The sequence below is a fragment of the Zalophus californianus genome, chromosome 9 (assembly GCF_009762305.2).
Source record: "Zalophus californianus isolate mZalCal1 chromosome 9, mZalCal1.pri.v2, whole genome shotgun sequence".
In the NCBI taxonomy this organism is placed as follows: domain Eukaryota; kingdom Metazoa; phylum Chordata; class Mammalia; order Carnivora; family Otariidae; genus Zalophus; species Zalophus californianus.
The window spans coordinates 99,979,353-100,004,750 of NC_045603.1; the positions used below are offsets into that span (position 1 = coordinate 99,979,353).

Below are 25,398 nucleotides of genomic sequence, written 5' to 3' on the forward strand. Positions count from 1 at the left end.
CCTAAAGGCTCTGGAGATGTTTCAGATCTGAAGGAACTGCCAAATTTAATGGGTTTAGAATTCAAAGTTATTACCACACCAGGAAATAAAAGGAGACATACGTTTGAATCATGGTGGTTCATCAATTCTAAGATTCTATTTTTTTTTTTTTACATTTTTACATCTCTACAATTGGGATGAATCAATACAGTGGCACATCATAACTGTCTATATTCTTTTTCTTACAAATATGTCAAATCACAGTGCATCTTAAAATCGACGGTATAATAAATTCAAGTTAATTAATATAGGATATTTTCAATGACCTGTTTTGAAACCTGTTCAAAAGGCTGCTTTCCAGTCATGCAGTGTGATCATGCTGTCTTATCTGCATAGGACTTTCAATGGACACACTCTGTTCATCCTCAGGGTTAAACCTTCCCTCCACACTACAGTCTGGTGGGCTCTACAAATCTAAACTAACTGCAGGAAGCAGCAATCTGTTTCCCTAACCAGTGACAGAGTGGTTGGGGTCAAATCACATCAGCTCGCTGTTCTTGAGTCTTCTGACTGGCTTCCCTTAAAACTGACTTGCTTTCTTTTTGAAGTTCTGTATATAGCAAAGCTTCCATTATAGCCCTATGGGTGCAGCTGCCTGGATCTGTCTATCTCTGCTTCGAGAAGACCATTCCAAAGCTGAGCTTTGAGAAACACACTCAGAGTTGTCAATATCCTGGCTTCTTTGCCCACCACCATTGATATGGTTTTAGCTCTCTCTCATCCTTCTCTGTCAGAGTTCAACCTGGCCTGTTTTCTGACCATAACAGAAAAATCATGGGAAGCCTACCTTGCCTCATGATCTACTTTCAGTAGCAACGTCTACAACAAAAGTAAGATTCATCTCCAAATCTTACAATGTGAACCCATCACAGTGCAATGCAATTCTGTGCCACCCCATGCATTTGTCATATAACAGACACTTGTCATAAAGCATGTAACTCTATTTGGTCTGATATAAAAAGCTTGCATAAAATAAGATATTCAAAGTGAAGAAAAGAGAACCTCTATATCTCAGGAAGAATCAAAAGGAAAGGCACCAATAAGTCACTCAAAAAAAATAGGAAAAAAGAAACGTTAACCACATGTAGAACTATGTGGGAAAAGTCTATGTAAAGAACAACTCGGAATCACTTTGTTTTTTCACATCAAAATCGCTTCTAGGGTGCCTGGGTGGCTCAGTCGTTAAGCGTTTGCCTTCGGCTCAGGTCATGATCCCAGGGTGCTGGGATCCAGTCCCACATCGGGCTCCCTGCTCAGCAGGAAGCCTGCTCTCCCTCTCCCCCTCCCGCTGCTTGTGTTCCTGCTCTCGCTATCTCTGTCTCTGTCAAATAAATAAATAAAATCTTTTAAAAAAATCGCTTCTAACACCATATTGTAACTATCAAGTTAGTTGATGCCAGACCACAGCACTGTTACACACACACACACACACACACACACACACACACGCACACTATCCTTTCTAAGAGGCTCAAACTGTGAATGAAAAATACAGTTTCAAATCAAAAACAATTTAAGTGAATATAATCAATTACCTTACTCCCTGGGGCCTCATTTCTTTTTTTTCTTTTCAAAGCTTGATTCCCCGCTGCTTTCATAGGCCAAATTCCAATGGCCTCTCCTGGGGATCCTACCTGAGACCAAACTGTGAATTTATTATCAAAATTCAACCCCAATGCATTTCCTTGCAGAGAAGAAATAGTGCATGGGTTTCACAGAAAACCAGGTTGCTTCATGATTTTATCTCAGATTCATCATGTTATTTAAAGAGATCCCACGGGAAAAACCTCCCTAAAGACCAGTTAAACAAGAGACAAATAACCAGTCAAGATATTCCTTGATAAGATCCTTAAAAATTATCTTTAATTGATGCCAAATATGAACAGATCATAAAGTGACAGAAGCAAGTAAAATTGCATAGATGAAAACTATGCGCTTCAGTTAGGTTCTCAATTCATAACATTCAATGTCCTCTACCTGACATATTAAACAGTTAGGGCAGGAGAAATGCACAGCAGGTGAAAATGAGACACATCCTTAACTCAAGGTGTAAGCAACTGGCAAACTCAAGAAATAAAGTAGAGCTTTTTCAGCTTCAATGGTTTGTTGTCCTGATGGTGCACTTTAAATTAATACTACTCAGTTTTTAGTTATTAACCTTAGTAATACCGTATCTTTAATGTTAGAGGTATGTCATATAGAGTCCATGCTGTTGGCTTACATCTGGGAGCTTAAACAGCTCCCAGACAGTGCACTAAAGAGAAGAAAGGTGTTTCTGCAGGTTTCGGAGAGGAGACAACTTTTGACCTGGAATATTTTGCAAGGGCTCCTTTGTGTTTCATTTTCTTTTCTTTCCTCACACCATTTCTTCTTCTTCTCTGATTATGGTAAAACTCTTCTATACTCTGTGAAGTCTCATGTCATAAAAAGTAAACTCCTAGTTAGCTCCTACATAAAAATCACTGGGACTAGGGAGAATCTCCTTAAAGCTAATAGTCCTGAGGTCAGCAGGGCCTCACCCCTTACGTACATATTGGACTTCCCAAGAAAGCCCATGGTCATTTTGCCTGAGCAAAGAGACTGGCATTTGATCCCAAGATTTCTGAGACTTACACCTATACCCTGAATGAGTTCACACAGTGACCCAAGGTAATGCAACAGTTTTGGTTAACAACTCAGCTCCTGCCTACTTCTTTACAAAAATGATAAGTAATGTACATTCTTCTGAGGTTTACCTGAGTCATGCTGAACATGTTCACATATACCCTGAAATTCCGTGATATAAATACGAGTATTAATACAATGAACGGTGGATGAGAGGCCACCTCCTGAGATTGCAATTCAACTTGGGTTGTGTCTGGTTTAAAATTTTTCGTTTGTTTATTTGTCTTCTTGAAATGAACAAAAACATCAAAAGACTTCACTTTTTCTTGACAAAACAGGAAGGTAAAGTGGCTGTTTGGCAGTTTATATTCTTTCTAACAATTCTATACTATGGATGGTTACCACCCACCAATTCTCACCTCTCCCAGGAATGAGTTGTCCCTGGAAGAAAAGGGGGAACTGCCTTCTGCCGATGTACTCTTTCTCCTTTTTGTTCAAGGCAACCTACCAAACAAGGAATTCAATTGTAAAATTGTTAAAAAGCATGTGTTTTGAGGTCTCCTATACTAAATGGGAGGGTTAAGAAACTATTTTTACTGACTCTTCAGATGTTAACTAATTTGAGAAACCTGTAACTCTATACAACATAAAAAAGGCCCTTTACAGACTAAACCAAATTTCCACTTAAAGAAATCTGCTCACTTACCATTGACATGTTTGTCTCTTTGTTTTTTAATTTTCAAGTGAGTCAAGATTATGATGTCACCTGTGCTTTGGTTCCACCACAGTGGACTCTAAACCTGTTGTACAATTTCATTTTAGAGAAATGACTGTCCATCAGAAACATTCCAGAAGAACATGCCATTGGTTCATTTGATTTTGCTAGGCTCACTCACTAACACACTCCCAATGAACTGCTTTAACTGATAATCAGTACTCACTTCTCAAGGGGGGAGTGACGGAGGGCTGTGCACAGATGGGGAAGGGTTGATGCAAAAACAAAAAGCTTTCCTGGCTACAATCTGTCTTCTTTAAATCTGAGGACAGAAGGAATTAATGTCTTTGGTCTCTCAAATTCAGATCACTTGAGGTGAGTTAACCACTTCAGAGATGCTGGGATGGCTAACAGCCCAGGTAGAACCCAACCCTTCCACTTGCCACCCTATTGAACTAGGGCCCCAAAACAGTGGAAGAGCTGAGCTATGGCTATTAGCATGTCAGAAGTCTGTCCTTCTGGAGAAAACAAGTATTCAGGACATGAGCCATTAAAGCTCAAGACCGAGGAAGGGGATTCAAAGGTAAAAAGCCCACTAAAATAAATAGAAGTAAACCAAAAGATAGTCATTCCTTAATAGGCAGTTTTGTTAAGTGCACCTTCAGGTCTACAAAAACATTTCAGCACATTACAGTGCAAGGGGTAAGAGCTTTGTCAAACTTCGCATGCCTATGCTACACAGATAATCCCTGTACTCCATTCCTACTGACTGGATTGCAATGAGCTTCAGATGGATAAGCAGCATTCATTTCCCCCCTACCACCCAAATTCATAACAACTCATCCCATATCCCAGGCTGACAGGCTTATGCATGCAGCACTTTTTCCTGTAACACATGCAGAATAACCCCAGTCCAGCGAATCTATGAGAGGTATACCAGGTAGCCAAAGCCAGTCTTAATCAGTCTTGGTCCCATTTTCTCATCCTCTGACCCAACCATCCCATAGTACTGAGTGGCTTATTGCTGTAGACGGAGTGCAGCGTTTCAAGTTCTGTGTGTCCTAGACCTCAAAGTCTAAATAAAAGATCAAGATATCCCCAGAAATTTGGGGGAGGTTGGCTTTTTTTTCCCAACTGGAGACTTTTAAGCAGGTAGGAGAGGAATAGCCAGGATGAGTCAAGGTTGAAAAGAGAAGGAAACATCACAGGGGAGGGTTTAATGCCCTGTGGTCAGAAGCTGTGCAATTCTTGGCCCCTTGTCTTCCATGATGTTACATCAGTCTTACAGATTCACAAAAGCCGCACAGGAAAATAAAATATCCATGTTCTTTCTTTCAACTGAGTCAGCCAGCCTGGGTATTACTTTAGCTTCTTGGTTTATTGCCTCACTGCTAGTTCTAGGATAAGGTGGGGGAAGGGATGGAAGTAACAGGGAAGATTTCCAGAAGAAGCAGGGCAGGAATGTAAGGTGGACAGCAGCAGACAGCCACATGCTAAGTGCAGAATGAAGATTCCCCACCTTGGTGTCCTTAAAAAGGCTGTGAGTGCCTCTCCATTGGTGGACAGCTGCTGGGCCCCAGAGGCCTATGTTATGTGGCTCTCTTTCAGCTAGATTCGGGGTCCCCACCATTCTCTGGGCTGAGTGCTTGGGGCAGCAGAAGTTAGATGCTCAGCCTCTGAAGTGACTGCCAGGTGGGAAGATCATAGGAGCATCATAGAAAATATCTGAAGGGAGTGGGCCAGGAACGAAGGCCCAGGAAAGGTTATTATGAATTCAGTTCCCACATCCACACTGATGCCTGAAAAGATCAGACAATCAGAGATTTGCAGAGTGCTGTTGTTAACAGAGGAGAAATAAGGAGCTTTGCAAGGAACACTACACTGGACCTGAGAAAGCCTTGCATGTCCAGAGTGGCCCTTGACAGGAAACAAATTCCTAAAACTTTATATTGGCTTCTGGTGGAGGAGAGGGAAAAAACAAGTTCCTGGTTCATGTCCAGTTCGAAGATGGGTCTCAGGTCCCAGTTTACATCCCAGATCAGGCTGCCAAAGGGACCAAGTCCAGTGGATGGCCAGGGAGACAGCACCCTCCTGGCTCTCTCCTCTCCCGGGTTTAGGATGGTATGGTCTTCTCACAGTGGTGAAGTGAGACAGGGAGGGCAGAAAAAGCAAAAGCAAAATATCTGTGCCTCAACCCTTCCTCCCTTTTGTTACATAACATCTCAGCTGTATTAATGGAGGCACTTTCTGCAGTTCACTGTGGGTACAGGATAAAGGCACTAAGCAACTATTAAATCAATTGGTTGAGTTTCTTCAGGGAGCCTCAAGGGGAGGGCTGAAGTCTCTACAGACTTCAAATCATGACTGCAAAAAGAAATCAGCTCTGCTTTGGATGCATACAAGAGATAAACATGTTCATTTACATCCTAAGAATGCACCAAAAAACATGCAGTATTGCACCTTTTTTGTTTGTTTGTTTTGCTTGTGTTTATTTCCAGCTAGAAAGAATACTTGTTCTTAGGTGTTGCTATATATACCTTGATGACTTATTTAGTTTTCCACAGAGCTTCCCTTTAAGGGATGTGCATATTGGTCCTCTCTCTGCCTATACCTGCACAGAAACCTGACATTTCCCTGAGCAAAGGCAGGAAAATCAACTGAGTGCCCCCCACCCCCCACCCCCCATTATCTCTTTTGGGCCTTCATCCCACAAACTTGTAATTTTTATTATTTTAATTTTTTTACTGAAATCATGCATTAATTAATTCAAGGTACACCTTGATCAAATAGGCCATAATGCTGAATAAGAGAACATGCTTTGAGCTCCAAAAAGTTATTGTTCCCATCTGACTAACATATGCACTTAAATACAGTACTTTATTTACTAATAAAATAGTTAATAAATGAAGGAGTGCACTTTCGGTGAATGCAAATGAAAAGGGATCTATTTTTAGAAGAGTTGATTCCAACGTAAGCTTATCCCCTATTGTCTGAGTTAACGTTCTTGGCATGCGATTATAAAATAAATGTGATCAGATTCAAACATGCTTACATTTAGTTCCATTTGTGCTCTCTTGCAATAAGGAGGCTAAGATTTTACATCCAGTTCTGGAGGCCAGGGGTCAGAGTGCAGGACTGGTGAGAAAAGACCTGTGTTTGGCTCACCTGCAGTTGAGAAACTTAGCAGCACTGCAGATGAATCAATTAATGTAATTCAGTTATCTTTTTCTTAGAGAATAGTTTGGATTAGAAGGGGAATGGGGCAGAGGGAAAAATCCCTAGAGACCCGGACCAGTATCAGATTTATAAGGTGCTTTATGAACCAGTCTTAAGTAATTTTGCACGGTGTGTGTGTGTGTGTGTGTGTGTGTGTGTGCGTTTTCACCTTGTCATATACAGTTCGGTTGATCAAAATAAAAACAACATTTGTTCATTGCCCATTTTGGCTGGTATATAATGTTACATATAATACATCAGATGCACTGTCTTAAATGTGCTGTGCAGTTTGCAAAAGTTTTATAATGGAGTCCCATGCAAATTTAAATTTTATATTTCTAAATGATCATCTGGTTTTTAGTTAAAAGAAAAAAATTAAAGAAGCCAAAGGATTAAAAATGTCTCAGTATGGGGAAGCATATGAATCTTAGTTTACCTAGACTAGCTCATGGACTGAATTGTTTTAAACCAGTTTTAGAAAATACACTTTCTTTTCCCACTTCTTAATAAAATGAAAATAGTTTCTTTTTTCCTGAATTTTGAAAGCTTCTGGTTCGCCATCCCCAAAATCCGCAATGCAACAATGCATTGACAGTTAAGTAGAGCATTCAGAGACTATTTAGTAAAGTATCTACAAACAGTGACCTGAGTCACTAGGTTTTTTGTTTTGTTTTGTTTTGTTTTGTTTTGTTTTGTTTTGTTTTTAAGTCTTTCAAGCTGCTAAGTGTGGCTTTTTTTGTTTGCTTGCTTGGCTTTTTAAACATCTAAACATCGGTCAGTAGCTTGCTCTTATTAACGCAGTTTTGGTTAGCTGTGGTGCAATTGCCAGTTCTGATATTGGCCTGTCTATAATGGGCTATGCTATTATTCATATCTTCTTCAATCTCCATGTACTCAGATTTGCTGATAGTAGAGGAACTACGCCGACTGAGGTCACTGTCAGAGGCTAAATTAGGGGAACTAACATGGAGCAACTGAGCCTGCTCTTCCCCCTCAGTTTCTCGGTGGTAGAAATAGTTGAAATTGGACACAATGACAGGTACGGGCAGGGCAATTGTCAGCACACCAGCGATGGCACACAAGGAGCCCACGATCTTGCCTCCAATTGTCACAGGGTACATGTCACCGTATCCTACAGTGGTCATGGACACCACCGCCCACCAGAAAGCATCGGGGATACTGGAGAAGTGCGACTCAGCTTCTTCCGCCTCGGCAAAGTACACTGCACTAGAAAACAGTATTACCCCAATGAAGAGAAAAAAGATGAGCAGCCCTAGCTCTCTCATACTAGCTTTGAGGGTCTGGCCCAGGATCTGGAGGCCTTTAGAGTGGCGGGAGAGTTTGAAGATTCTAAAAACCCTTACCAACCGGATGACCCTGAGGATGGCCAGCGAAGTGGCCTGCTCGCCCTTCTGGTTTCCCTCCTGCTCGGCTATCTCGGTGCCTAGGGTGATGAAATAGGGGATGATAGCCACAATGTCGATGAAGTTCATGATGTTTTTGAAGAAGTCTGTCTTGCTGGGGCAGGCAAAGAAGCGCACCACCAGCTCAAAGGAGAACCAGATGATGCACAGGGTTTCCACGATGAAGAAGGGGTCCGTGAAGATGTTGGAATTGTAGATAACCGTGGTGTTGTCAATGCGGTGCACGGTGCCTGTGAAGTCCTTGTCATCCTTAAGCTCAGGCAGAGTCTCCAGGCAAAAGATGACAATGGAGATGAGGATGACCATGACAGAGACGATGGCGATGACCCGGGCGGGCCCCGAGCTCTCAGGGTACTCGAAGAGCAGCCACACCTGGCGCTGGTATTCCTTCTCGGGCAGGGGGCGCTCCTCCTCCTTGATGAAGCCCTCGTCCTCCCGGAACTTCTCCATGGCCTCCTCGCCCAGCTCATAAAATTTGATCTCCTCAGAGAACATGTCCAGGGGCACGTTGACCGGTCTCCGCAGGCGGCCCCCGGACTGGTAGTAGTAGAGGATGGCGTCGAAGCTGGGCCTGTTGCGGTCGAAGAAGTACTCGTTCCTCAGGGGATCGAAGTAGCGCATGCGTTTTTTAGGGTTGCCCAGAAGCGTGTTAGGGAACTGCGCTAGGGTCTTGAGTTGCGTTTCGAAGCGCAGCCCGGAGATGTTGATCACCACGCGCTCGCAGCACTCGTGGTCGTCGTGCTCGGCCGGCCGGGGGTAGCTGCCATCCTGGGGGTGGCCCGGGGCGGCCGAAGCCTCGTCCACGTTCTCTCCAGACATCACCGTCATGGTGGAAGCAGGGCGCAGGGGTGAGAGACCAGGAGAGGGCCGGGGGTGGGAAGCAGCGGGATTGCAGGGGTGGGGGGGACCCAAGCGCCCCCCCCACCGGAGTGCGCAGCTCCCCCACGCTCAGGGGGAGGGCCTTCAAAGCCAGCAGGTGGAGAGATCTGTGACTTTGCTTTTCCTTACCTTCCCCTCCACCCTGCCTTTTACTCAGTTTGGAATCCCCCTCGCCTGCGGCCCTGGGTGCAGCTTTTTGCCGAGGGGAAGGGAATTGGTATTTCTTCCTGCTCGGAGGTGCCTTAACGCAGTGACGTTCTAGCGGACCGGGCCATGACTTCGGGGGTCACCCTGGCCTCCCCTCCCTTCCGTGAGCCCTCCTAGGACCTGGTGCAGAGCCAGCTCAGCAGATCCCCTCGCCTGCCACCCCCTCTGCTTCTCCTCGGCTCTCCCCCCTCCTACCCCTCTTCGCCTGCCGCCTTTTAAGCTCCCACCAGGGCGATCGATGGACGCTGCAGAGAAATAGAAAGTGATACGGGGGTAGAAGATCAGAAGCATTCAGATGGGACGGACCTACAGACACCGAAGAGCACAGACCTCTAGCTTTTTTAGAAAGCACTGGACTTTTGCTAGGGTTAGCACATACACACAGACAGACACACGCAGACACCCGGAAATCCAAGTTTGGGCTCTTCCATCCCACTTTCCCCAATGCCCAACAACCGATCTGTTTACAACTTCGTTAAACTAAAGATCGGGAAAGCGCCGAGAGACGCTGGGGGAGTTCCAGGTCCCGGGCAGCATCCCCTCACCCTCGGCTTCCCCCACCCCGAGCCCCTACCCCCGCTTCTGCAGCCTCGGACTGGGGAGCCCCCTACCTGGCCGGCCGGCTTGGCGCAGGGGCGGTGCTGAGTCGGCGGAGAGCCCGAGTCGGAATGCGGCAGGTCGCCCTTGCAGTACCCGGGCGGGAGCGGCGGCCAGAGCAGCGGCAGCATCCGAGAAGCGCCAGGGCAAAGTCGCCTCCCTCGCCCCCTCGTCCTACGCCCCTTCAGTGGGACAATCGATTGAGTGAACCGCCACGGCGGAAATGTCCGTTCCCTTCCCCCGTTCTCACCGGTTGCCAGCAACCTAGAGACGCCGTCCTCTTGCTGATGCAGGGAGTTCCGGAGGATGCGGGGCGGAAAAGCAAAATGCCACCCTCTCCCGAGGCTCGGAAGCAAATGACGATAAACAGCACTCTCGCCCCCTCCTAACACTATGGGAGCCCTTGATTCGATCCCGAAGGAGGGGGGCGAGCAAGAGCCTGGATCTACATGGCTCTCGGATCTCCTCCGCTTCCCGCACCCCAGCGTGGACCTCGGCGGGGCTACGCTGCGCGCCAGGAGCCGTCAGGAGCTCCGAGTGGGGCAGGGTGCGTGCGGCGGCGGGTCCGCTCGGTCCATTTCTGGGCGCTGCAAGATCAGCAGAAACCTGAGAAAGCGCCTGGAATGCGGAGCAGCGATTGGCCCACTCGGGCGTGGGTTGGGGAGGGCGGGGGAGGGCAGGAGCGAGGAGGTAGATGGAAAATATGAGGGGGTGGCTTGGCAGAGGGGGGTTGTCATTCAGTTCCCACCCTTGCCAGCACAGCTTTTTCCTTCTCCTGCCAGAAAAGCCGACCACCAATCTACTTCCCTTATGGTGCACAGCCCCACACACGCACGCTCCCTGGCCGCGACCTTCCTCGGGAATTGCACATTGGAAATGGTCAGGTCCGACGCAATGCAGGCGGTGGTGTTCCTGGCAAAACTCCTCAGATGGGTTTGCGTTTGTGCAGTCCCAAGATAATCGGCTTCTGCCGCCATGCTCTGCGTGCCATCCTGCCCCTCCCTCAGGGGTCTCTCTGCAGGGGTGACCCAGCTTGCCTCCGCCGGACTGGGAGAGATGAGCACTTTGGCGAGAGCTCTGCAGTTGAGGATCACCTGGGTTTATCTACGTAGTGTTACTGCGAGGCAGTGGTGCTAGGTCTGTCCCCCCTTGACCTAGGATGGGAGTTGAAGTTTTCTTACGATCAGATTATTTTGAAATACGGAGAATGAGATTTGTGGGCAACCAAAGGCTTCGTGGGTTTGTGGGGTTGTCTGCCAACTTGGTGCTAATTGGGACGAATCTGAGAAGCAAGTCGCCTGCCCACCTCCCACCCACGTCCCTCCTCCCGCAGCCCCTTTTGTCGGCCTAGTGCCTCCACAAAGCCACTTGCAAGGCTTGCAACTTCTTCGGTAAAGGGTCCGCACAGAGGCGCAGGGGAGCATGAGCCGGGGGCGTGCGCGGTGCACTCGGAGTGCGGCTTCAGCTGCTCCCCCAGAGGCGCTGCGCCTCGGCGCCCGCAGCGCGCCAGGAGGCAGCCAGCAGCTCTGGTACTTCGACTGCTACGGTGTCTCCAAGGAGGATGCAAGAGCCCGGAGTCGCCGCTGATTGGTTCCCTTGCTGCATAGGGACCACCCTTCCCACCACCGCGGATCGCGTTGTTTCCCGCCTACACCAGCCACCACTTTAATCAAAGCCAATGATTGTATCCTCCCCACTCTATTGTGGCTAGTGGATAGCAGGGGCCTGTGCGGGCTTGCCCAGGCAGTGCAACGATCCTGGGTGCGGAACTAGTTAAATCCCTCCTCCAGATTCAGACTCCAGCATTCCTTTCAGAAAGAGAAAAGTACTTGTTCCCTCCACTCCTCCGGATCCATACCCGACTTTTCTTTACGAACAGTGAGTTCTCCTAAACTCCTCCGTCCCATGTTAAACGCTGTCCTTTCCCCACCTTACACACACACAATATTCCTGTATCCTACAAATACCACGGTTCCCTGCCTTTCTGCGCTACTGCTTTATTACAGGAAGGAAAGAGGGAAGGAAGGAAGGAAGGAAGGAAGGAAGGAAGGAAGGAAGGAAGGAAGGAAGGAAGGAAGGAAGGAAGGAAGGAAGGAAGGAAGGAAGGAAGGAAGGAAGGAAGGAGCTGTGCACTGAAATACTGTCAAGTCCCCAGCTTCTGCTGTTGCTACTGCTGCTGTTATAGCCCCATGGGAGATAAACCTACTAGACCTGATGAGTACTTTCTGACCATGTCCCAGCAATACTGGGCTTCCTTATCCTGCTTTTGCACCTCCCTCTGCCTGTAGCACCCTTCCTCGTATTAAATGCCTCTAAGACTGTCATTTTGGTAGCATCCTGTGGATCGCATTTGCCCCAATTCAGCATTTAGAGATTGTCTTAACTAAAAGAGATTTGCAGACTGCATGGGATCCCAGGTTCCTAAATTCAGGGTTTTATTAGGAGGCATAATAAAATCCAGAGGTTTACACCATTCCTAGCAGGTGTGTTTAGAGCAGGACTGGATTTCCAAGGAATTGGAAGAATGTTATTGAGCTAGAAACTCATCATTCTTTTCTTTTTTTTTTTAGGGGGGGGTGCAGAGGGAGAGGGAGAGAATCTTAAGCAGACTCCAGAGCCCAAGGGGGACTCAATTTCACAACCCTGAGATCATGACCTGAGCCAAAATCAAGAGTCAGCTCCTTAACTGACTTAGCCACCCAGGTGCCCCAGAACTCACCATTCTTGCTGCAAGCCCACAGTTGGTAGGGGTCTGAAGATATGTATTCGCTCAAATATTTGCTCAGTCCCAGCTTTGTGTCAGTCATATTCCAGCACTGCAGACATAGTAATAACTATGACATGTGAGGTCCCAGAACTCATGGAGCTCACATTCTGGTGGGAGAGACAGACAATAAAAAAAATAAACCACACATTATAACAGGAGGTAAAGAAAATTAAGAAAAGGGGACCTGGAGTGACAAATATAGATCTGCATGGATAAGAAGGGCCTTTGCAGAAGTAACATTTGAACAAAGAAATTCAAAAAGAGAGAGAATGGGGAATAGGAAAAACAGAAACGTAGATGTAAGAGCAAATGCAAAGATCCCAAGGCAAAGACAAGCTTAGTGTATATTTGGGAAACAAATGAGCACCAATGTGGTTAGAAAGAAGTAACCAAAGATGAGTGTTGTAGAAGGTAGGTCAGAAAAGTAGGCAGGAACCAAATCATGTAGAGCCTCTTAGGCTACTGTATGAATATTTAATTTAGTAATATAATACATTCCATGTAGTAATATGATTTGCCATTTTTAAAGATTATTCTGGCTACTGGAAACAAGGCATGAGATTGGAGGTTATTAAGTAGCACAGGCAATGATGGCTTAAATAAGCAAGGTACTGGTAGGCTTGTGAGAAGTGGTTAGAATAGAATTACATTTTGAAAATAGAGATGGCAGGATTTGGGATGTGGGGGAAAGAAACATTTCAAGAACATCTCCTAGGTTTGTAGCCTTAGTAACTAGGTGGGTGGTGATGTCATTTACTAGAGGAGTGGATAGGACAACTTCTCTCTCACCAGAATGTGAGCTACACAAAGTCTTGGACCTTGTGTGTCTTGGTTACCACTGTATTGGACAGCTGAGATTGCTCCTCAGATGCTTTCCACTTTTCCATTCTTCTTGCCCTGTGGTCATTTGCCCTGCCTCAGCTGCTGCTGGAACAGCCAACTGTGCATGGGCAGAAGAGTTCTGTGTCCTGAGGTTGACCACACTGCAATGATTTGGGATTCTCAAGACTGGAAGAAGGTCCAGGTGAACAACACAGCTATTTGGAGGCATTAACTCAATGGACCAGTGGGAGCTTGCCCAGTAGGAGATATGAGAAGCAATGGAGCCTATAGATAAATTCCTTCTCCTTTAATCTTTTCAGAGACAAGCAACCAAATAGTCTAGTGACAGGGTTGCATCTCTTTGTGCCTCATGAAGCATTTGCCAGCTTGGTAACTCACTAAAAACTAAAAACTTCCTCATCTCACTTCCCATTTATTTTCCTTAATCTCATTGCATGGGGATCATATCTTCCATTAAACCAAAGTCTTGTCTTGGGTTCTGTATTTTAGGGAAGCTGAGCTGAGGCAGAAGGAATCCAAACTTCAGTTTGAGACATGTTAAGTTTGAGCTATCTGTTAAATTTCCAAGTGAAGATGTTGAGTAGGAAGTTGGGCATGTGAGTCTAGATTTCAGAGAGAAGATCTGGGTAGATCAGGGTTTGTCAACCTCAACACATTGATCTTTGGGATGGATACTTTTTGGTTGTAGGGCGCATTTTTGTTTTGTTGTCCTGTGAAGTTTAGGAGGTTCAGCAGCATCCCTGGCCTCTACTCACTAGCTGCTAGTAGCACCCGTTCCCAAATGTGACAACCAAAAATGTCTCTAGATATTGCCAAATGTCCCCTGTGGGACAAAATCATCCCCACTAGGAACTACTGGGCTGGATGTTAGTTAAAGCCAGAGCCAGAGCACTGGACTAGAGCACTTGGACATGAAGGTAGAAAGAGAAGAGGAAATGTTCAGGAATTGCACTTCAGGATATCCTAATTTTAGGAGCCAAAAAACAGAAGGAAGAGCCAGTAAAGAATGACTGGTAAGGTAGGCAAACCAAGATAGTGTAGGGTCTGTCAAAACAAATGAATAGTATTTTCAGGAAAGACAGATCAATTTTGTTAAGTACTGCTGATAGAATGAATAGAATGAAGAACTTGCAATTGACTATTGGATTTAGAAAATTTGAATTGATAAGAAACTGAGAAAGAACTGATTACAGTGGGTAAAATCAACTCTTGGAATTTGGGGGACAATGGGGAAAAGAAAAATGGAGTAGAAGCTGAAAGAAGATAAAGGGTGGCAAGACTTTTTTTAAAAGATGAGAGCTATTACAATATGTTTGTATGCTGATGGGAATGATTCAGTAGAAAAGGAAAAATTGTTGATGCAGTAGAAAGAGAAAAATTGGAGCAATGTTCTTGAGAAGGCAAAAAGAGAATGGGATCGAAGATCCAAAAGAAGGGGTTGGCCTCAGAAAAGGACAGTTGTCTATAGAAATGGAGAGTTCAGACACAAGTAGTTTAGTAGATGTGGTTGTGAGAATGGGTGGACTTTCACTTATGCAGTCAGAAGTAATTTTCTCAGTGAAAAGGGAAGCAAAGTCATCAACTAAAAGTGAGGATGGGAAGGAAGTCTTGAAAGATGGGGGAAGGGGCGGGGAATGTGAAATAACCACCCAGGAGAATAAGAAAGTAAAAGGATTAAGAAATGTAGCATGATTGCCTGGCAATACCAAGGGCTCACTTGTGGTGAGGAAACATGCATTTCAGTGATCACTGCCTGAGTATTTGAGATAAACTTGGAAGTTAGTCATTATAGAATTAGTCCTGATAATTATTTTAAAAGATTTTATTTATTTATTTAACAGAGAGAGACACACAGCAAGAGAGGGAACACAAGCAAGGGGAGTGGGAGAGGGAGGAGCAGGCTTCCCGCGGAGCAGAGAGCCCGATGTGGGGCTTGATCCCAGGACCCTGGGATCATGACCTGAGCAGAAGGCAGACGCTTAATGACTGAGCCACCCAGGCACCCCAGTCCTGATGATCTTTTATGGGAAAATGTGAAACTAGTTCTAAATATAACCTCCTTCTTAGGATCGATCTCCTAAGTGCTAGGTAGTGGTAAGGCAAGACATGACATGAGAAGTGGTCTTACCAGGCAAGGATATGCCCATGTGGACTCACTTAGATTCTACTAAGGGCAGTGTCACAAGCAGAGGAATGGAGGTCTTTAAGGTGTGAGTTATAATTGTAAATGGTAATATAGAACCACTAGCAGGCAGGAAGGAAAGTTCAGAAGTTCACCAAGGGTTTAAGGTGACGATGAATGTTTTGGATGGCTCCATTAGCCAGGGGTCCTCTTGATGATATTTAGCTTATCTGTGGATGGGTTCCAAGGGTCTGTGAACCCTCTCAAATTTTATACACATTTTTGGTACATGTAAATAATCTTATTTCTGAGGACCAAGTCCATAAGTGGGTTTTTTTTTTGTCAAAATCTCAAAGGGAGATTATACTGGAACAGTTAAAAGCCTCAGTTTTTAAATCAGAGATGACTTCTAATTCAATCACTCAAATCTTAGACAAGTCACTCCAATCATTGTACATTTTTATCTGTAAAACGTAGTGTCTACATCATAGGCTGTTGTGAGCATAAAGTATAAATCAAGTACTGATCGGTAGTGTCTGGCATAGAGTTAAAGTTCAATGAAATGCCAACTTCAAGAAAAAGTGATCAGAAAGGTCAGGAATCATTGCGTTAGACAGATCTTTAATAAACATTCACTGAGGGCAGAGCAGCCCCTAGAAACTCATGAATAAGAAAAGAACAAATGTAATGCCTACCATTGAGAATCCTTATGACCAACTTCAGTTTTCAACCATAGCAGAATGGCTGGTGCTGGGCATTTCCTATCACAATAAACAACTAGAAAACTGGATAAAATACAGGAGGCAGCACTAGGCAATAGGCAAGATGGACCTGAGATCTTTTAGAAAAGAGAAACAAACGACGTAAGCTCTCTGACTATCTTAGCTCTTTGCCTGGAAATACTTTCCAGAAACTATGTGAGGAGATGGAGCCCAAGCAGAACCTGATGAACTCTCTGAGTTGAGGAGACAGAGACTACAATTTAGTGAGGCTGAGCTGAAAGCTGTGAGGCAAATTACTGAAGGGGAAGTAACTACACAGAGAAAAAGCACCAGAAATTTGCATGGAGGATTGAGTATAAAGAGGTGGGTGGCAAAAGATGAAGCCAGAGAAGTTGGCAAGAACCAGGTCATGAAGCTCCTTAGTAGTCATTGTAGAGGACCCCACTGGTTTCCCTCTGAGCTTCCAATCCTCTCTGTTCTCTTTAACGGAATTATCTTACACTTAGTCATGTGCCTGAAGAGAAGCCAACTGTTCCAGGTTCTCTTATGAGAAATTGGCCCATGACCCAATCCTAGCCAAGGAGATGTGAGGGGAAGTCCACTGAGGGGCTTCAGGGAAAGCCTTCCTCAGTGATAAGAAAGAGCTGTAGAAAGACTTTTTCTTCATCCTCTTGATGTCATGTCTGGATGAGTCATTGCTGTAACCACCCTGTTACTGGCCCAAAGGATTGAGCCGACACTGAAGATGTCATAGCAGAAGGAGAAAAAGAACCTGGATCCTCGTAGCATTATTGAGCTGCTGAATCAATCAACCATGAAGCTTTCTACTATGGAACTTTCTGTTATGAAATTCAATAATTTTGTTATTGTTAAGTTCATTTGAGTTGAGCCTGCTCATTAAATCTCATTAAAGGCTTTCTCATTAAGGATTTTAAAGAGACTTACAAAATATTATGGATAATATTTGGAGATATGGTTTAGATGCAGGGGCTCATGTAAGTTATAACTCTTTCTGATAACAGAAGTGGAAACTTTATCCCAAATGGCTTAAATTTAAAAAGATAATTTACTGGCTAAGAAAACTGAGCATATTGGGAACAGATCTGGAACTTCAGGAAAGCACTCAGGGTTTATGACCAGGACCTATTTTTTTCTCTCTTTCTCCATTTCTCCATTTCCCTTTATGAATGCAGACTCTACTCTCAAGCATGGCTACCAGAAATTCCATAGACTGTATACTTTGTATCTGGTAGGAAATAAGTCCAGTTTTCTGATGGCTGAAATAAGAGCTTTGGAATTAAGTCTTAGTGACCCTGATTGTCCCAACTGGTGTTGTTTACTCATCTCTGAGCCAATCACTGCAGCCAGGAAATTGGGATGTACTGACTAGATTAAAGAAATTAGGGCTCTTCCCTGGAGATGGGATGTGGTTAATCTCACCCAAACTATGTGGTGAGAAATTCCAGAGCGCTGGTGAAAGGGGTGAGAACTCTATGCTAAGGAGGCAGAGCGGGAGATGATAAAGAGAGTTAAGAGTGGCTCTCAGGTCTCTGAGTTGGGCATCTGGGAGAGAAATGCACTTCAGAAAGAGAAGGGAACACTTCAGGAAGGTCAGTTAATATAAGCAATATAGGTCATTGGTTGTCTTAAAAAAGCAGTTTCAAGGGAGTAGTGGAAACAGATGCCGGATTGTAGTAGTCAAAGAATGAATGGAGTGGGCAAGTCATGGTAGGACGAGTAAGCATTCTTTGAAGAATCTTGGAACTAGAAGGCAAGAGAGAAATAGAGGCAAAAGCTTAAAGGGGACTGTGAGATTGAGGAAACTTTTTTTTGTCTTTAATATGGGAGAGATTTGAGTCTGTTTAAATGCTAAAGATGACAAGTGAAAAAACTATAAGGAAGAGCAAGATTGAAGATGTAGGCTAGATATGGGGTAATTAATGGAGCAAGATTCCTAGAAATGATGAGTAGGGCAATGCAGAGTATAGTTAGAAAAAGTAATCTGAAGGAAGAATAAAGGACTTTTTTTTCATTGTGATAGAGTGGGAAGAGGGGAGGACTGATGGAAATGCATTACTGCATTTGTAATGGGAGGGTAAATTCATGAAACTCAGGGATATTCCATCTGAAGGTTTCTATTTCTCAGAGAAGTAGAAAGTGTTACCTACTAATGAACATACAAGGGTAGACCTTGAAAGGTAGAAGATAGTCACAAGGAAGAGTGGATTAGGGAAACGTATGGAACCCTCCCATTTTGTCACATGTCATCTAGAAGGTGCCATAGTCTATTACCCTAAAGACCCAATCTCCTTATGGTCAATCATAAATATAATCAGAATCCGATGACTGGGATAATATATTTCTAATCTGCCCATTAGATCACTTTCAAATACAGTCAGACTCCTCAGTTGGAATCTCAGAATTCACTTTCCTCTGGTTGTTCCTGTCCTTGTTCACTCTTCTGCCCTCCTTTCAGGACCCCACTCCAACCTGCCTTTCTTCTATTTTGTCCCTGGTGTCTGCGCCTGTAGAGAGACCTATGTTTATGTGTATCCAGCAGGGCAATTGTGATATCCTCAGAAAGGATCACCTCAAGAAAAGTCAACTTCTCTCTTGCTAATGTTGATCACCTTCCATACTGAACCAAATGTGCTGTTTTGGAAAAGGCCCTTTCTCCCCAGAGATGAGATGGGGAAGGATGAAGGACAAAAAGTGCACCTATAGCTGAGTCACAGGAAAGGATCGAGGCCCAGTCAAGGTCAGAAACCAAGAATTTGAAGAAATTCCAATTTGTGTGTTTGCATATGTTTTCTCCAAAAAAGCTTCAGCATCTCAGATGTTAAATAGAAAAGGAGGTTGGCAGTATTGATGGTACAAAAAAAGTTGTTAAAATGATATGTTTGTTAGAAGGTACAAATAGATTAGAGCATCAGAACACAGATTATAATTTCTAACCAAAAATATGTATACTAGGAATGTTTACTTCTCAAAATATTCTGTGATAAGAGTGCATCTGCCTGATGGCATAGAGCTTTAAGGCTTCTGTTGCCTCATTTTCTTTGTGTTGCAGCAGACCCAAAAATGCTTTCAGAGGTAAAATTTCCCTGCTCTAAACATTCCTCAACCTGTAACTTACCAAATTGCAGCCACAAAACATAATATTCATGAAACATTGTTGGAAAGACGTAAAATACAGACTTTTTTTTAGAGCCTCACTGTCCAACACAATAGTGACTAGCCATATGTAGCTTCTATATTTAAATGAATTAAAATAAGAGTTAAAGTTCAGTTCTTCAGTCCACTGGCCACATGTTCAGTGCTGAATAGCCACATGTGGCTGGTGATTTCCATACTGGACAATGCAGATACAGAACATTTCTACCATTGCAGAAAGTTCTGTTGGTTAATGCTGTTTTCGAGCTTCTACCCTTGGGTCAGTTTAAGCCTTCAGGAAGGTCTCTACAAGGGCAGTGTGGTTTGTGTCCCTCACACAATTGCTTTTATGCCTTTAGCTTACAATGAGGAACATTAACAGAAAACATCCTATAAAGTCATGGTGGTAGCTATTGTCAGAACCTTCTGAAGGGTATCATCCACCATATTATATGGTGTCTTCTTTTATAAAAGGGTCCCCAAAAATCTTATTTTCAGTATCAGACTTATGAGTCTCTTAAACATTACATTGTGATTCTTAAAGTTGATTCATTTGCCTTATTGCCTTCAAGCAAAACTTAGAGCCACATTTACAGCTTTCCTTCAGCAACTAATTAGGACCTCTGTGTGTGTGTGTGTGTGTGTGTGTGTGTGTGTGTGTGTGTGTGTGTGTGTGGTGTGTTTTCTGCCTTCATTTCCCTACACAATTTATTTTATACTTCTGGGGTGCATGTACATTTCAAACTACTTAAATCCTTCCTGTCATGGAAGTAAAATATAAGTAAATAAATCCATTATATGCATACATATACACTGGCATGCATGTGATTATCTTTCATTCACAATTCAGATACGTGTCCTTGGGTCAAGAACATTAGCAAAAACAGTCTCTTAAACTTAGCCCCTTAAGCAACCTAATTCATTGTTTCCGGTATCTTTCTCAGCCACCCTAGCACAATGGCTTATTGCTTTGCTATACATAACAAATCAGTCATAACTGAGGTGTCAGTGTCATAAGACAAATATTTAAACCTATATCAGAGTATTAGGTTTCTGAATACCTCTCCTATTGATATGTAGCCATTGTTGGTAGTGATAGGCTGAGCAAATATCTATCCTGCATTGTGGCAACTGTAATGGTTTCCAGTGTTTTTATGAATATTATAAAATTAAAAAACTGTTGCTCTGACTTCATGCAATGGAAACTTCCAACATGCTACTTTCAACTCTATCACTGATTAAGGACATACATTTTACCCACATGCTGCTTAAAGGCACAAATAAGTACTGTGTTTAATTATCCAACATAGAGAGGGATGCCATAGAAAGATTGAATTCAGAATTTCCAAAACAATTTTGCTCCTTCTCATAAGAAAAAACCTCTGAATGGTTTGCACTTTTCTTCCTTTTATTCCTCATATCAATTAACTCTTTGCAGTACTGAATACTTACTAGGTGTGTGTCTTTTTACGATGGGAAAGGCAAGGAAAAAATGCATTGTGCATACCCTCAATAAATGTGTAATCTTTGTTGGAGACAAGACTTATATGAATGTAAAATGACAGCCTCCAAAGGCAGTCAAGTGAGTGATGCAATCTAACATGTTCTGTCAGGTGTTTGGAATGGAAAGATGGGAGCTGATCAGGACAGCCAGCTAGGAAGTTTTGCAGGACTCATGGTCTTCAAAGGATCCTCAAAGCACAAGAGAAGGGTACAGGTCACAACAGAGGGACAGCAAGAGCAAAGAGGCAGACATGGGAATGTCCTGTTTCAGGGGACGGTGGACAGGCCAATCTGGCAGAAGCACACTCAAGTGGAGATGCTAATGAGCAGTGGAATTACAAACGATGTAGGAGGGAAATAAAAGACCAAGGAGAGGACGGGGAAAATCCTACATTCAATAATTCACCCTTGAACAACCAAATGTCATCAGTACTCTAGCAATTGTTTTTAGCCTCAGAAGGAAAATAAGAGCCAATTTGCAGTTTTCAGTGATATAGTAAAAGAAGGTGGGTTCTTGTCAGCACTTATCATCCAACACATGATAATGAACTGTTTTAAATCTTCATCTTTGTATTATATACTTTTCAAAATTCTGTCTTACACATATTTTTTAATCCTCAGACAAGTCCTTGGAGGTAGGGAAGGCAGGTATTTATTATCTGAATATGATAAGAACACTGAGTAGGAACAATTCATATGGCCTTGACTCATCCATCTTCACATGGGCAATGGTGGACCAAAGCAGCAAACACAGGCTCAAACTCCCAGCTTAATTATTTTCCCATTGCACCACACTGTTTTGAATTGCTGCTAATTCATTTTCATACATTTTGAGCTTAGAGTCTACTGTCATTGACTTTGGGATTTTTCTCTTTAAATACCACATCTAAGAAACGCACTAGTTACAGGAGGAGAATGGTTTATTCAGAACTTTCTGATTTTGAAGGAAATGTGTGATAAATAAGAAAGATTGTTCGTATGAACAGACATTTCTCCAAAGAAGACATACAGATGGCCAACAGACACATGAAAAGATGCTCAACATCACTCATCATCAGGGAAATGTAAATCAAAACCACAATGAGAGATCACCTCACACCTGTCAGAATGGCTAAAATCAAAAACTCAAGAAACAACAAGTGTTGGCCAGAATGTGGAGACAAAGGAACAACTTGCACACTGTTGGTAGGAATGCAAACTGTGCAGCTACCAGTTTGTGGAAAGCAGTATGGAGTTTCCTACAAAAATTAAAAATAGAATTAACTTATGATCCAGTAATTGCACTACAGAGTATTTACCCAAAGAATATGAAGACACTAATTCAAATGAATACGTGCACCCTTATGTTTATTGCAGCATTATTTATAATAGCCAATTTATGGAAGCAGCCCAAGCGTCCGACAATAGATGAATGGATAAAGATGGGGCATATACATACAATGGAATATTATTCAGCCATAAAAAAGAATGAAAGCTTGCCATTTGCAACAACATGGTTGGATCTAGTGGGTATAATGTTAAGTGAAATAAGTAAGTCAGAGAAAGACAAATATCATATAATTTCAGTCATATGTGGAACTTAAGAAACAAAGCAAATGAGCAAAGGCGGGGGGAGAGAAGAAGAAAAAACCAAAAAAACAGACTCAACTCTAGAGAACAAACTGATCATTACCAGAGGGGAGGTAAGTGGGGGGATGCGTGAAATAAGTGAAGGGGATTAAGAGCACACTTCATAATGAGCACTGAGTAACATACAGGATTGTTGAATTACTACATTGAACACGTATAACTAATATAACAGTGTATATTAACTATATTGGAATTAAAATTTAAAAAAAGAAAGATTGATCATTTATTCTGTCTTCCTGGATTTTTCAGCTTTAGGAGACGTGCCTCCTCATTTGGGCTAATTTGGATTCTATCCTGCCCGAAGACAAAAGATAGGCTGTTTGACATCCTGGGGGCATTGTAAGCTGCGATGATTCTGTGGTTCTTTCCTCTACAGTTGGCTTGGATGATGTTGTCAGGAGTCCAGATCTCTTATTTAAAGTGCATCAGAGAGAAATGCAGCTGGATGTAAGCAATGTGTATATGTGGAATAACAATGTAAATATTTTATGGACTGCAGCACAACAGAATTAAATACTTTTGCTTGGACAAATGAATTTCATCTTCAAAGCCACTGCAAAGAAGCTTGTGGATTGGGCACAATAATTTTGCAAATAACTGAGCATACTGTGGTGTTCATGTAATTCTGCATTTCTCCAAAAGCATAGCATCTTCTCAGCACTGTCAGGAGCAGCCTTACCTGTTGTTCTTAGGAAAAATCTTTTCTCTTGGCAGCCCGATAGATTATGCAACTCATCTATTTCAGTAATTAACTAATTGAGTCATATCTGCTTGTTCTTTCTGAGCTGTTATGCTTCCATCTGCCTTTACTCTCTGAGAAGTGTCCAGTTACTACTTTCCCATCTCAGAGCAATGACCGATTTGATTATGACCCAGTTCCTAAAAGTGCCCTTATTGACCAATACCATCATCCCTTAGAGTTCATTTTCCAGTCATTACTTCAGAATTTGACCCATGGTGCTCTCAGACTCAGATGCCAGAAGTGTTTTAGAGATCAGGGATAACTAGCAGAAAGTGAAGATGGTCTACCCTCTATCTGCTCTCACTACTCCTATTCAACATAGCACTGGAAGTCTTAGCTAGAGCAATCAGGCAAGAAATAGAAATAAAAGGTATCCAAATCAGAAAGGGAGAAGTAAAAATATCTCTGCTTGCAGATGTCATGATCTTATATATTAAAAATCCTAAGACTGTACCAAAAAATTGCTAGAACTAATAAACAAAATCAGTAAATAGTGTACAAAATCAACATACAAAAATCAATTGTATTTCTTTTTTTGTAATTGAATTTTTTTTATTTTAATTCCAGCATAGTTAACATACAGTGTTTTATTGCTTTCAGGTGCATAATATAGTGATTCAACAATTCCATATATCACCCAATGCTCATCACAACAAGTGCACTCCTTAATCCCCATTCACCTATTTCACCCATCCCCCCATCAACCTCCCCTCTGGTAACCATCAGTTTCTTCTCTAGAGTTAAGAGTTTGTTTCTTGGTTTCTCTCTCTCTCTCTCTCCCTCTCTTTATTTTCTTTTGTTCATTTGTTTTGTGTATTAAATTGCACATATAAGCAAAATCATATAGTATTTATCTTTCTCTGACTGACTTATTTCATTTACCATGATACTCTCTAGCTCCATCCATGTCATTGGAAATGGCAAGATTTCATTCTTTTTTATAGATAGGTAATATTCTATTGTACATATATAACACATCTTCTTTATCCATATCAAAATTCCAGTGGCATTTTACAGAAATAGAAAAAAATCTAAAATTCATATGGAACCACAAAAGACCCCAAACTGCCAAAACAATTTTGAGAAAAAACAAACCTGGAGGCTTGAAATCTCTTCCTGATTTCAAACTATACTACAGAGTTAGAGTAATTAAAACAGTTTTGTACTGACATAAAAACAGAGAGACCAATGGAACAGAAGCAAGAGCCCAGAAATAAGCCCACACATATACAGCCAACTAATATTTGACAAGGAAGCAAAGAATACTCAATGGGGAAAAGATAGTCTCTACAATTAATGTTGCTGGGAAAACTGGATTAACCACATGCAGAAAGATGAAATGAGACCCCTACCTAACACCACCTACAAAAATTCAAAATGGATTGAAGCCTTAAATATAAGACCTGAAACCGTAAAACTCTTAGGAGAAAACTTAGGGGAAAAGCCCCTTGACATTGGTCTTGGCAATGATTTCTTGAATATGGCACCAAAAGCACAAACAACAATAACAAAAGTAAACAAGTAAGACTATGCCAAACTAAAAAGCTTTTGTACAGCAAAAGAAACAATTAACAAAATGAAAAGGTGGCCTGTGGAATGGGAGCTCTGTAAATCATATATCTGATAAGGGGTTAATATCCAAAATATATAAAGAACTCATATAAGTCAATAGCAAAAAAATAATCCAATTTTAAAATGGGCAAAGGATATGAATAGACATTTTTCCAAAGAAAACATACAAATGGTCAACAAGTACGTAAAAGTTGCTCAATATCACTAATCATCAGAGAAAAGCAAATCCAAATCACAATGAGGTAACACCTCACACCTGTTAGAATGGCTATTAACACACACACACACACACACACACACACACACACACAAGAGATTACAAGTGTTGGCAAAGATATTGGTGAAAGGGAAGCCTGGTGCACTGTTGGTGGGAATGTAATTGGTGCAGCCACTGTAGAAAACGATACAGATGTTCCTCAAAAAATTAAAAATACCACTACCATGATCCAGGAATTCCACTTCTGGTATATATCTGAAGGAAATAAAATCACTATCTTGAAGAGGTATCTACATCCCCATATTCATTGCAACATTATTTACAAGACACGGAAATAATCTAAGCATCCATCAATGGATGAATCAATAAAGAAAATATATATATACACGCATATATACATAATATAATATATATACACATACATATAGAATATGACATAACCATAAA

General features: G+C 42.6%; 1 protein-coding gene across 1 annotated transcript; it reads right to left on the reverse strand.

Moving 5' to 3' along the window:
• Window positions 1-1,880: 1,880 nt before the first annotated feature.
• On the reverse strand, window positions 1,881-10,449 carry KCNA1 (potassium voltage-gated channel subfamily A member 1). Its single transcript, XM_027594581.2, has 2 exons — window positions 9,696-10,449; window positions 1,881-9,329 (listed from the first exon to the last, which is right to left on the reverse strand). The coding sequence occupies exon 2, from the start codon at window positions 8,824-8,826 to the stop codon at window positions 7,339-7,341; it is 1,488 nt and encodes a 495-aa protein (XP_027450382.1). The 5' UTR covers window positions 8,827-9,329; window positions 9,696-10,449; the 3' UTR covers window positions 1,881-7,338.
• Window positions 10,450-25,398: the final 14,949 nt, after the last annotated feature.